This window comes from Erythrolamprus reginae, chromosome 1 (genome assembly GCF_031021105.1).
Source record: "Erythrolamprus reginae isolate rEryReg1 chromosome 1, rEryReg1.hap1, whole genome shotgun sequence".
NCBI lineage: Eukaryota > Metazoa > Chordata > Lepidosauria > Squamata > Dipsadidae > Erythrolamprus > Erythrolamprus reginae.
The window spans coordinates 330,677,687-330,689,335 of record NC_091950.1 but is presented as its reverse complement, the minus strand read 5'-3'; the positions used below and the strand labels follow the sequence as shown (position 1 = coordinate 330,689,335).

At 37.6% G+C, this 11,649-nt stretch overlaps 1 protein-coding gene across 2 annotated transcripts; it reads left to right on the top strand.

The window, feature by feature from the left end:
- Nucleotides 1-412: 412 nt before the first annotated feature.
- TBXT (T-box transcription factor T) lies at nucleotides 413-11,029 on the top strand. Of its 2 annotated transcripts, none has more exons than XM_070740243.1 (7): nucleotides 413-933; nucleotides 4,123-4,257; nucleotides 5,938-5,999; nucleotides 6,097-6,158; nucleotides 8,015-8,191; nucleotides 9,366-9,495; nucleotides 10,416-11,029. In XM_070740243.1, the coding sequence occupies exons 1-7, from the start codon at nucleotides 673-675 to the stop codon at nucleotides 10,681-10,683; spliced, it is 1,095 nt and encodes a 364-aa protein (XP_070596344.1). In that variant the 5' UTR covers nucleotides 413-672; the 3' UTR covers nucleotides 10,684-11,029. The 2 variants fall into 2 exon arrangements, with proteins under 2 accessions (XP_070596344.1, XP_070596334.1); XM_070740233.1 differs by having other exon boundaries at nucleotides 9,363-9,495.
- The last annotated feature ends 620 nt before the right edge of the window (nucleotides 11,030-11,649 follow it).

Sequence of the window (11,649 nt, the reverse complement as noted above, 5' to 3'; positions counted from 1 at the left end):
TGACTTCAATTGGAGTTCACTTCCACAACCTGAGAACAAAAGAGTGGCTTTGGTGGCCATATATCCTATAGGGATACATCCCCCCCCCCCAGCATTTGCATTTCATCCTCAGAACTGCTTATTCCTAAGAGACAAAAAATATAGAATCCAATGTAAGACACCCTTGCTTGTCAATTTGGCCATGAGGAGCCTCCTTCCAAATTATTCACCAATTATGCCCAACAAATTTCAAAGGTGTATGTATGTATGTACGTACGTACGTACGTACGTACATACGTACGTACTGTATACGTATATGTATTACAAAAGGCTTCTTTTCTAAGGGTGAAATGAGAATCCCCTCCCCATTTATATAAATATAAGTAACGGCCGGGTCCTTCTCAATGCGCGTTCATTTGGGGAATCCAACCCAAGGAGTTCCATCGGCTGCGCTGGCTTGAAAGCAGCCGCAAACCAGGCTGCAAAACTGAAGCAGGTTTCTCTTTACGTTGGATTCCAGAGAGCGTCAAAAAGCACGGCGAGGCCTCCTCGACTTGGGGCGGAGGAGGGTCTGTTTTCTGGGCAGGAAAGGCCTTCGACGTCAAGCCGCCTAAGGCCTGGCCCGAGAGGCCGCGCGCCGCCGGTGTCTTCTCCCGCCTCTCCTCGCTCCTTGCGTCTCCTCCCTGCAGGCGAATGTTCCCCGTGTTGAAGGCCAGCGTGTCCGGGCTCGACCCCAACGCCATGTACTCCTTCCTGCTGGACTTTGTGGCTGCGGACAACCACCGCTGGAAGTACGTAAACGGCGAATGGGTGCCGGGCGGGAAGCCTGAGCCGCAGGCCCCGAGCTGCGTCTACATCCACCCGGATTCGCCCAATTTTGGCGCCCATTGGATGAAGGCGCCCGTGTCCTTCAGCAAGGTCAAGCTCACCAATAAGCTCAACGGGGGAGGCCAGGTGAGGAGGGCGCGCGTGGGAATGAAGTGTTTCTGTGGGCACCCCCCAAAAAAATGCACTCTGGGGCTGGGAGCAAAAGAAGGAGCAAGGTGCTTTGTCGAGAGGCCGCAGGTCCGGTTCACTCCTTAAGGTTAGGTTGCTGCAGAAGAAACGAAAGCCCGAATGTGTAGCGCGTGTGAGCGCCTATTGAAAACACATATGGTGTCTGTCCTGTGGGTTGCCTTTTAAATAGCCATTCTTAAGGCTTCAGCCGCCTTTTATTTTCCAGTTTAAGGACTCTGGGAAATACACTGCTCAAAAAAAATAAAGGGAACACTTAAACAACACAATATAACTCCCAAGTAAACCAAACTTCTGTGAAACCAAACTGTCCACATAGGAAGCAACACTGATTGACAATCAATTTCGCATGCTGTTGTGCACATTCAGCTTTGTACAGAACGAAGTATTCAATGAGAATATTTCATTCATTCAGATCTAGGATGTGTTATTTGACTGTTTCCTTTATTTTTTTGAGCACTGTATTTTTACAGAAGGCCCTGCTTGCGGGCTTGTTAATCCTTTTGGCCACTTTCAGAGTGTCTCCTTTCCTGCCAAAAAGCATCCTAGGAAACCAACTTTAGCTGTTTTATTCTGTGTAAGGTGATTCTATTTAAGATTTGGAGAAATGGGTTTTGTTCTTGTGGGTCCTGGGTCCTGGGTCCTGCAGCCTGGATGTATAGACCCTCTTGTAAATTTGTCATATCTGGCATGCACAATTCTTAATTATTATTTTCATAGACATTTGGAATATCTTTTTTTGAGAAACCAAATACTGTATCTTGCCCCAGTCCTGAATGATAGAACTGTTAATGTCTCACCCTAATTGTTACCAAATTAAAAAGAATACCTTTTTTTTTTTTGAGCAACCAAATATCTTGCAGCAGTCCTGAACCCTGGAACTGTTAATGTCTCGCCCTAATTGTTACCAAATTAAATTTTGGACTAGAGTCTTGGGTCTGTGTGGCAGTGTAATGCAAAACAAGATCATTTAGCACAAATTTTCTTGGGATGGCTCTAAAATATTTTAACAAAATTGTCCCCTGTTCTGGATTGGAGGGATGCTCTATTTAACTTGTATTTTTATAGGACAAAATTAGCCACAGGGGAAACTTCTGTAGTGTTTTTCTACTCCATTTTAATATTAACTGCAGAAAATAGATACAATGGTTGGGTGCCAAAATCTGGTGTTGCATATTTCTGTCAACATTCTTGGAGGTTCAACATCCTTAAACCTAGGGTGTTATTCCAAGATAAAGTATAAAGACGACTTGGAGAAAGTGATGTGTGGCATGCACCTTTCTCAGCATATTTGCAAGCCACATAAAGACTAACCAAAGTGATAATCAGAGGCCAGTTTACTAAGGGTTTGGGGTAATATGTAATATGTAAAAATGGCAGCAACATAATATATGATTGCTAAGAAAATCTTAATGATAACTTTATTAGTAAGTTTCTCTTTGTACACAGAAAAAAAGTAATTGTAGGACCAACAACTAGTAAAACTTTGAAAATATCAAAGCATGTTTTCATTTAAATACACATTCACTTATTGTTGTGATCATAGGGCATATTAATAGCTATTTTTCTGTTCATTATGCTTTCTTCATAAAAATGTATCAGGTGTGGAAAGTTAGTCATGTGAAATTGTAATGTAAATATTTCAGTGGCTAATACCTGTATTATTTTAAGAGAGAAAGATGACAGGTTAGCATCCAATCTGGCAACAAGAAAGTTTCAATCAATTTACAGATACATTTTAAGTGACTTACAGTACGATGCTGATCACTGATATTAGAAAGGTTTAATTGTATATTGTTGTACAAATATACATTTTCAGCCTGGTTCTCAAGTATTTCTGATACTATAATATATATTAGCAAAACTGTTAAATCTAATAGTAAAATGAGATGCCTAAGTAGTAACCTGTGTAGTTTGTATGATTTTTGTTCCAGTAGTGGGTATGAATATACCAGGTACTATGCTAGTTAAAAAACAAAGTTAAAAGTTATAATTTTAATTACAGAGGAACTATTCCCTTCTCTTTAACCAAGACACCACATTATTGTTGTTCTGAAATTATTATTATTATTATTAGCAGCACTAACTATGCATTTTAGTAGTTTAAGATTCTTATAAAAGAAAAAAATGAGATAAAGCACTAGGCTATTAACCAGGATACTGAGTTCTAATTCTCCCTTAGACATGAAAGCCAACTGGGTGACTTTGGGCCAGTCACTTTCTCTCAGCCCAATTCACATCACAGGATTGTTATAGGGAGAAATAGGAAGATGAAAAAGGTGTGTTTGCTGCCTTCACTCACTTATAAAAATAGTAAATGCAGGATTTAAAAAAAACACCTTTAAAAAGAATCCTAGGGTATGATAGGTATAAAACGTGATCCCAAAGGGCCTTGGTTGGTTTTATTTTGTTGTTATTAAAAAATCTTTGGTTCTGATGAGATCTCAAAGCTAATATTTCCTTTATTGAGTGAATGTTTTTGCAGTTATGCTATTACTGTCATTCAGGAACTCAGCTAAGAAAATAAGTTTCCCCTTACTTTTCTAGGGAAATGTATTACTTAAAGTTGTCTGCACACACATAAAACCAGTTTTAAGGGTATTTTTGTACTGTGGTCAATTTATAAAACATTGCAGTGATAGTTATTATTGGGTAATATTGGTTATGTGTAGATAATAACTTGCTTTCTGAAAAATGAATAAAGCTGTTTGCATGGAACTCTTTAATTCCTCCCGCAATAATGAAAGATGAAAATCAAATTATAAACATTTAATTAGAGTTTGGCAAAATGTAATTACCAGTTTTAAAATAATCCAAGATAATAAATCAATTTGAAATGATTTAATATCTTAGTTTATTTCAAAACTATTAATGTTGCTTTCCTACCTTGGATAAAATTGGAAAGTGAACATAGATATAATGTTCTGGTTTTGATTGTTCATCTGGAAAGACAAAAGGTAAAATAGGTATTGAGGTCTGTACTCTCTTTTTTTTTTAGATTTAGGTCAGCAAATTTGTTCTCTTCTTATTGAAAAGCCAAAAACATTGCAACAGTTGATGTTGCAGTCTCAGAATACTGTTGTTTATCACTCTTTCAGTACTTGTTTCCATTGTTCTTTACACCAACAGATCATGTTGAACTCCTTGCACAAGTATGAGCCTAGGATTCACATAGTGAGAGTTGGTGGCCCTCAGCGAATGATCACCAGCCATTCCTTCCCAGAGACACAGTTTATAGCTGTGACTGCTTACCAGAACGAAGAGGTAGGCATAAAGTGTGGAAGAGCCTGCATGGATTGCTCTTCTTCAAAGTAGTAAAGGGACCTGGAGTGAGAAGGGGGATGTTAAAATTAGGGGTATGCGAACTGTTTACAAGAATTTTAAAAGATGCTACAAAGGAGATGCAGTAATAGTTCACTTCTGGTGAGTATTTAAAGAAATGGAATTGCTGGAAAGTAGGAGAAATGTCTCTCGGATAAAAAGATCTTAGCAATGAAGTAAGGTAGATACAATTCTATGATACTGCTTTATTTTGACCATTAAAAAACAACAACTATATTTTCAGGAGAATATCAAGTGATCTTGTCAACTAGAAGCATCCTGCTCTTTGAGGTTTTTTAAAAAAAAAGTCTTCTGATATTTTTGCTTGTTTGGAAAATGTTTCAGTTAACCTCAAGACTTTATCAGTAATCACCTCTTTATTTTGTTTATATTAGTAAGCACAATTTTATTGCAATTTAACACCACTCAATTATATGGAATTTATTTCCAAGAAGATTTATACAGGACTGGGATCTGATACATAATGGGCTTATTCAATGAGTCTGATTAAAAGATACTGAAGGTGTATTGATTCTCAATACATATTATCATTATTTAATGTAGAAAATAGCTGTATTATACAAATCATTTTTTAAAGTACTTTGAATCCAAACAGCCTTGTTTATTGACAGCACTAAGCAATTTATCATACTATACAAGATTGTTTAAAACCTACATTTTAAAAAATACAACTACATCGTCCTAATCAGCTAATACTGTATATAAATATAAATGAAGTAATAGGAGACCTACATAGATATACTTATTGAACTCTTACTCTTTCTCATGTTGTGACCCTCCTATAAAAATACTGCCAATTTTTTGTAAAACACTTTTTTCTCTTTGCTCTGCATTAGCTTTTAATATTTATTACTGCCCACTTTGATACATAGAAGGTTCAGCATTGATTATACATTATGCTTTAATAGATTATGAATAAATGTTTAGGTCCTCCAGAGAGAGAAATAAGGTTCCTGTTTGTAAACAAAACTTCCATGTTGAAGGAAACAGGATGAATTGTATTGAGGTTAAGCGCTTATGCTAAATTAGTTAAGTGCTAATGATTATCAACTAATTTAAAAAAATCATATTAATGTATAGCAAGCTAAAGTCTAGCAAGATCCAGTAGTTAATCATTTTTCTGTTAATTGTTTATACATAATTGTTTCAAAGTTTTTAACGTGGGTCTAAATGTCATTGAAAAATGAGTGAAACTATGATATAAATCCTTTGTATTTAAATTGTCCATGCTGAAACAACAGCTCATTTCTTAATAAAATTCTTCCAATATATTATCCCCTCTTTTTACCCGGAACCTGACACTTTTTATAACTGTTTTTAGTGTAGCCTCCCTCCACTCTACGTCCCTTTTATGTACTTCCTTAATAGGATAATAAAATCAGGCATCTTAGTAAGGCAAAGAGAGGACATTGTAGAGGATTTCAAAGCCTGCTCTTGCAGTCTTAGTAGTTTTTATAATTTCATTCTGGGCTTTTTCCTACCAGAATAAATTGCCAAAACCTTAGTGAAATTAGCAGTAATGCTACTGAATTATCTTTTCAATTAACAATGAAATAATTAAAATTACATTTGAATTTGAATTATCTTCTTCATTTTTTGTAGATAACAGCATTAAAGATAAAATATAACCCCTTTGCAAAAGCTTTCCTTGATGCAAAAGAAAGGTGAGAGCCGTTGTTTGCTTTTAATTGCATTTACAGTACCATTGCATTTCATTAGGCTGTTTAATACTTTTGCTAACAAATTGTGTTTCTTTGACAGAAGTGATCACAAAGACATGATGGATGAAATGGGAGACAGTCAGCAATCACAATATTCACAATGTAGGTCTAAACTCTCTTCTGAAAGCTATATTTTTGTTATACCATTTTCAAATGGAACACTCTCAAAGCAGTTTGGTTCCAGTATCAGTTCCATTTTGTTATGTAGTTAAGAACATTGTTCATGAATAAAAATGCATGAATATATATTTCATAAAATATAATCTTCACCAACAATTTGTATCTTTTAGAAGCTTCCTTTTCTAAAAACAAACAAACGGGTATTGCAATATACTTCAGCCTGAGAAGTGGTATTACAATTTTACATTCCTAATGCTGAAGACTGTAAATATTATAATGTTCTTTGTTGTGTATCAATCAACTGGGACAGACCTATTTCTCTTACTGAATAATGAGAACCAAGAAAGAAATTATAAGAGACAAAGGAATTTACTTTGGGAGATTCCACATTCCTGGATCTCTAGATAGTTTAGGGAAGTGATTCTCAATCTTGGCAATGTTAAGCTGGGTGGATTTTAATTCCCAGAATTCCCCCGTCAGTACATAGCTTGAAGTTGCCAAGGTTGAGAAGATGATTAAACAGTGAAATGTGTTCTGATTTTGAATGCACTCATAGCACAGTAGTTGAATGTATAGTTTGAGTGTAGCAGCTCCCTGGTTCAATTGCTGTCATTTCCAAATAGAATTGGAAAAAAATCCTGTTAACTTGGAAAAGTCATCACTAACCAGTGAAAATATCATGTAATGTGGATTAAAAGTGTGACTTGGAATTGTAAAAACTTGACCTCTGCTGTTTTTCTCATAATCACTTAAAAAAATCTAGGATTTTATACTTAAAAATGTAGAAAAGCTAACCTCTTAGAGCACATAAAATATTAACCATAAAACAACATCATTTTCTATGTCTCTCGTATTTAAATTAAGTGGGATAAGAAAAAGGCTGGTGTAATTTGGTATTTACAGTCTGTTTTATTTGTTCAAATGTATCAATCAACTGGTCAAACATATCAACATGCAAAGTCTAGAATATCCCCACTAAAATCTCACTGATGTTTTCAGATAGAATTCAATAATCCTTGAGACAGGACAGCACCAAGTCTTAAAGAGGATCAGAAACTTGATTAGGTTAATTAGAAATATTAGCAGAACCCTTCCCTTTGTCTAAGTTTCACACTCTGAGTATCTAGAATTACTGTGCCACTCTCTGAATATTTCTCGTGTAATTTCAGCGATGCAAGAAATGACAGAAGATATAGTCTGACATTACAGGCTCAATTCCCATTATTTCATGCCAATATAGTAAAGTTCCACGCAGAATGTAACTAAGATGGTTTCCAGAGTGACATAGATTGTGTAATTCTCTCACCCTTCTCTCCATAGAGACCCATGGCTATCATTTATTTAAATGTATGTTTACTAGCGTGTTTTGCTTTTCTTACATTGCTTCTTCAAAGCTATTAGATAACAAAAGATTACAGTTCAATCGTTTCTTATTATTATCTCCCAGATTAGGGTACATGTGTGTAGGAGAGAGAGAGAGATGAGAAATGTGAGGTTATAAAAATCTTATGTTCATGATATGAGATTATTCCTGATGGTACTTTGGTTTTGGGTTTTCTTGCTTTAGTGTGTAGGAATGGTATTGTCACAGTGTTTCACTTATAGCACACCATTGATCAGCAGAGATGGGTAAATACACAGTAATGGCATCGCAACAAAGCTATTTATAGCCACAAGTTACTGGATCAAGAAGAGCTTGAAATCCATTTTTATTGTTTCAATGTGAGTTAAAAATAGGTTTGACATTCCAGAATTGATGTGTGCAAACAAGCTGCTGTCATCTTGGACAAATAATCCTGCTATATATTGGTGAAAATATATTATTCATATTTTTACAGTAGGTGGTTGGCTAATTCCTGGAACAGGAACTCTTTGTCCTCCTGCCAGTCCTCATTCCCAATTTGGCACATCTCTGTCACTCTCTCCTGCTCACAGTTGTGAAAGGTATTCATCGTTAAGAAATCATCGTCCTGCCCCTTATCCAAATCCATACACCCATAGAACCAATTCTCCAAGTAAGTACTTTATAATGTCCTCCAGTTTTTTTTATTTCATAGGATACTAACAGATCTCAGTGTGAATATACAGCTGAGCTGTGGAATACATGACTCTCTTAAACTACAAATCTGACTGTCCTCCATTGTAGACTATTATACTTGGAACCATGGAAGTTGTAATTCAGCAACCGGACCATTAGTTCAGTTCTGGGTGGTAAAGGCTAGATCGAAATCTGATTTAATGTGGTGTAGCAGTAAAAATGCTGGATTAAGAGCAGAAGACTCAGGGTCTAATGCTGGTGAAAGCTGTCTGGCTACTTTGGGCCAGTCACTATCTTTTAGCTTGAGATTAAGACGTTGGAAAATATTTATACAAACTGCTTTTGATTATAGCTAGCATATAGATTATAGTGCATAAGCAATCTTCTATCCTGCAATGGATTAATTCAAAATGAGATAGGTAGATGATGATGATGATGATATATGATAATGGTGATGATGATATATATATAGATATATGTGGGGTCCTTGGTGCTCCTTAAGCTTGCTTGTTTTCTTACATACATTTCATTATCCTAACTGAGTAACATCATCAGTGCTAATATCATCATCAGTGCTATCTATATATACTGTATACATCTACATCGGGTGAAATTCAAAATTTTTCCCTACTAGTTCTGTGGGCATGGCTTGGTAGGCATGGCAGGGCAAAGATATTGCAAAATCCCCATTCCCATCCCACTCTGGGACCAGCTATAGGTGGTATTTGCTGGTTCTCCGAACTACTTAATGTCTCCACTACCAGTTCTCTAGAACCTAAGAATCTCCTGAATTTCACTCCTTATCTATGTATGCATGTTTTGTTCATTTCTTTCAAACCTGATTATAGAATAATGACTAAAAAAAAAGCCTATGAATATTGCATATTACTTCTGAAAAGTTAATATGTCCCTGCTCCATTGAAACTTTGTGGGCTAAATATATAGGATTGACCTTTACTTTGGGTCTATATTGAAAGGATTGCAAAATGATTGGATATTTATATAGAACCACATGCAATATTTTTAAACCTCCTTATATCATTACTAGAAATGCAAATACATTCTAACAATTCCTAATGAAGTCAAATATACTGATGAAGGTCATTGAAATTATGGAATGTTCTTATACAAATTGTTTGTTTTTTCAGCAGCCTATGGAGACAGTTCTTCAGCATGCCTTTCTATGCTTCAGAGCCATGACAATTGGTCCAGCTTAGGAGTCCCAGCTCCAACAAGTATGTTGCCTATGAATCACAGTAGCGGTCCTCCAACCAGCTCCAGGTAAGCCCTCTTCCATAACCACGAAAACTCTGTGAAAACAGACATTCATTTCTGCATGAGTCCCATGGAGGTGACACACACACACACACATCCCCATATAGCTATAGTTTGTACCAGTGGTGGAATCCAATTTTTTAAACTACTGGTTCTGTTGGCATGGCTTGGTGGCCGTGGCGTGGCTTAGTGGGCATGGCCTGGGAAGGCTATTGCAAAATCTCCATTCCCACCCCACTCAGCCAGAGGTGATATTTTCCAGCTCTGCCAGTGCTCATGAGAGGCAAATACCAGGGACGCTTTCTTCACAGTCTGGAATATGGAATGAGTCTCCACCCCCACCGTCACCCTTAGTTTGTCAGGCCAGGCAAGGAGTGACTGAGAGGGGAGGGATGATGTCAGGCAGCCAACAGGGAGTCACAGCAGGACGACGAAAGAGCTTCATTTATCTGGGAACCTGAAATAACTCTTGATTTAAATCCTATGGTAAAAAGCACCCCAAAAGAAGAAAGCATTACCAAAAAAACAACAACCAACCCTCACCTTGTTTTTGGAAATGGTTGAAGAGGGAACACACAAACACACGAGGGGGGTAGAGAGGGAGGGAGAGAGGGAAAGAGAGAGGGGGAAGGAAAGAGAGAGAAGGCTGAAAATCAGCTGGCCAGTGTGCATGGTGAGGGGACAGCAGGGAGGGTTGTGCGTGCTTGCATGGGGGGGGGGGAGACATTGCATTATGGGTGTGGGCATGCCCTTTTGGCACCTGAGCAAAAAAATATTTGCCATCACTGCTATATTAGAATAGTATACCTAGTGAAGTGAGCCATAGTTTGCAGAAGTATATATGTGAAATTACTTAGCCTTTCGCTAAGGAGGCTGCCCTTTACAAATGGAAAACCTGGTGTTTTTTTCTTCCTTTCCCTATGTAGCCAATATCCCAACTTGTGGTCTGTGAGCAACAGCACCATCTCACCCATCTCACAGTCAGGCGGAATGCCCAGTGGGATAGGATCCCAGTTTTTGCGAGGCTCTACAACCCACTACCCCACACTTCCTCATTCCGTCGCTACGACCTCTTCGGGCTCTCCCCTCTATGATAACGGGGCACCCACAGATATTGCTGAAAGTCAGTATGATGCCTCAGTGCACGCTAGACTTGCCTCCACGTGGACTCCTGTCACGACTCCTTCTATGTAGGAGACTCCTCCTCCTTCCTGATGGCCAAAGACTTTCTAGTTGCTGTAAACTGGGAATCCGCTGAGAAAGTTCCAGGTGTTAGAAGAATAAGTCTTGACCTAAATGAACGGTAAAGTAACTGCACTAATCACTTGATGCTCCTTTCAGTATTAGAATGTATTAGTAAGTGGTACAGACACCTTATGAAAACTGTAAGAATTTGTCTGGTGGTCCAGACCCCAAAGGACATGGTTACCACCTTCTTTTCTACCTCTGCAGCCTTGAGGGCTAGAATTGTTGCCAAGCCGCTATTAATGAGCGTTCAAAGCATCGCAAACCGATCCTCTAATGCAGTGTTTCCCAACCTTGGCAACTTGAAGATATTTGGACTTCAACTCCCAGAATTCCCTAGCCAGCGATTGCTGGCTGGGGAATTCTGGGAGTTGAAGTCCAGATATCTTCAAGTTGCCAAGGTTGGGAAACACTGCTCTAATGAGCCAGTCTGGACATTTTTTAAAAGAATTAAACTTTGGTAGAAGTCAGCTTTGCCAACATCACATTAGGGATCTCATGATTATTATTATTTTTTGTTCTCTTCAGTTTTCTTTAAGAAAAAAACCAACAGTATTAAAAGCTGATTTCTACCATGCATCATATTGGACAGGTTTTCATCGATGAATGTATAAATTGCTTCGGTTGAAAAATATGATGTGTATATTTTTGTTTTATTTGATTTTGGGGGGGCAGTTTCAGAAATGTAACTGTGACTTGCATTTTTATTCCTTGAAGGTTGAGATCATGCATACACTTTCCCTGAGCAATACTTTATTATTTTCCCAATTAAAGAAATGGACAATCAATGGCTCCAAGCCTGGTTTTGTGGGCCCAAAGTTTGCTTTCATCAGTGTTGCTAAAAATCAACGGCATGGTTTCCTAGGATTCTGAGTAAGAAAAGAAACTCAAATTGAAATTTTAACCCCATAACAT

Coding starts and splice junctions, on each gene's coding strand:
- TBXT (XM_070740233.1), top strand. CDS start 673: ATGTTCCCCGTGTTGAAGGCCAGCGTGTCCGGGCTCGACCCCAACGCC. Junction 6,000..6,096: donor TTCCTTGATGCAAAAGAAAG/GTGAGAGCCGTT, acceptor TTTCTTTGACAG/AAGTGATCACAAAGACATGA. Junction 9,496..10,415: donor GGTCCTCCAACCAGCTCCAG/GTAAGCCCTCTT, acceptor TTCCCTATGTAG/CCAATATCCCAACTTGTGGT.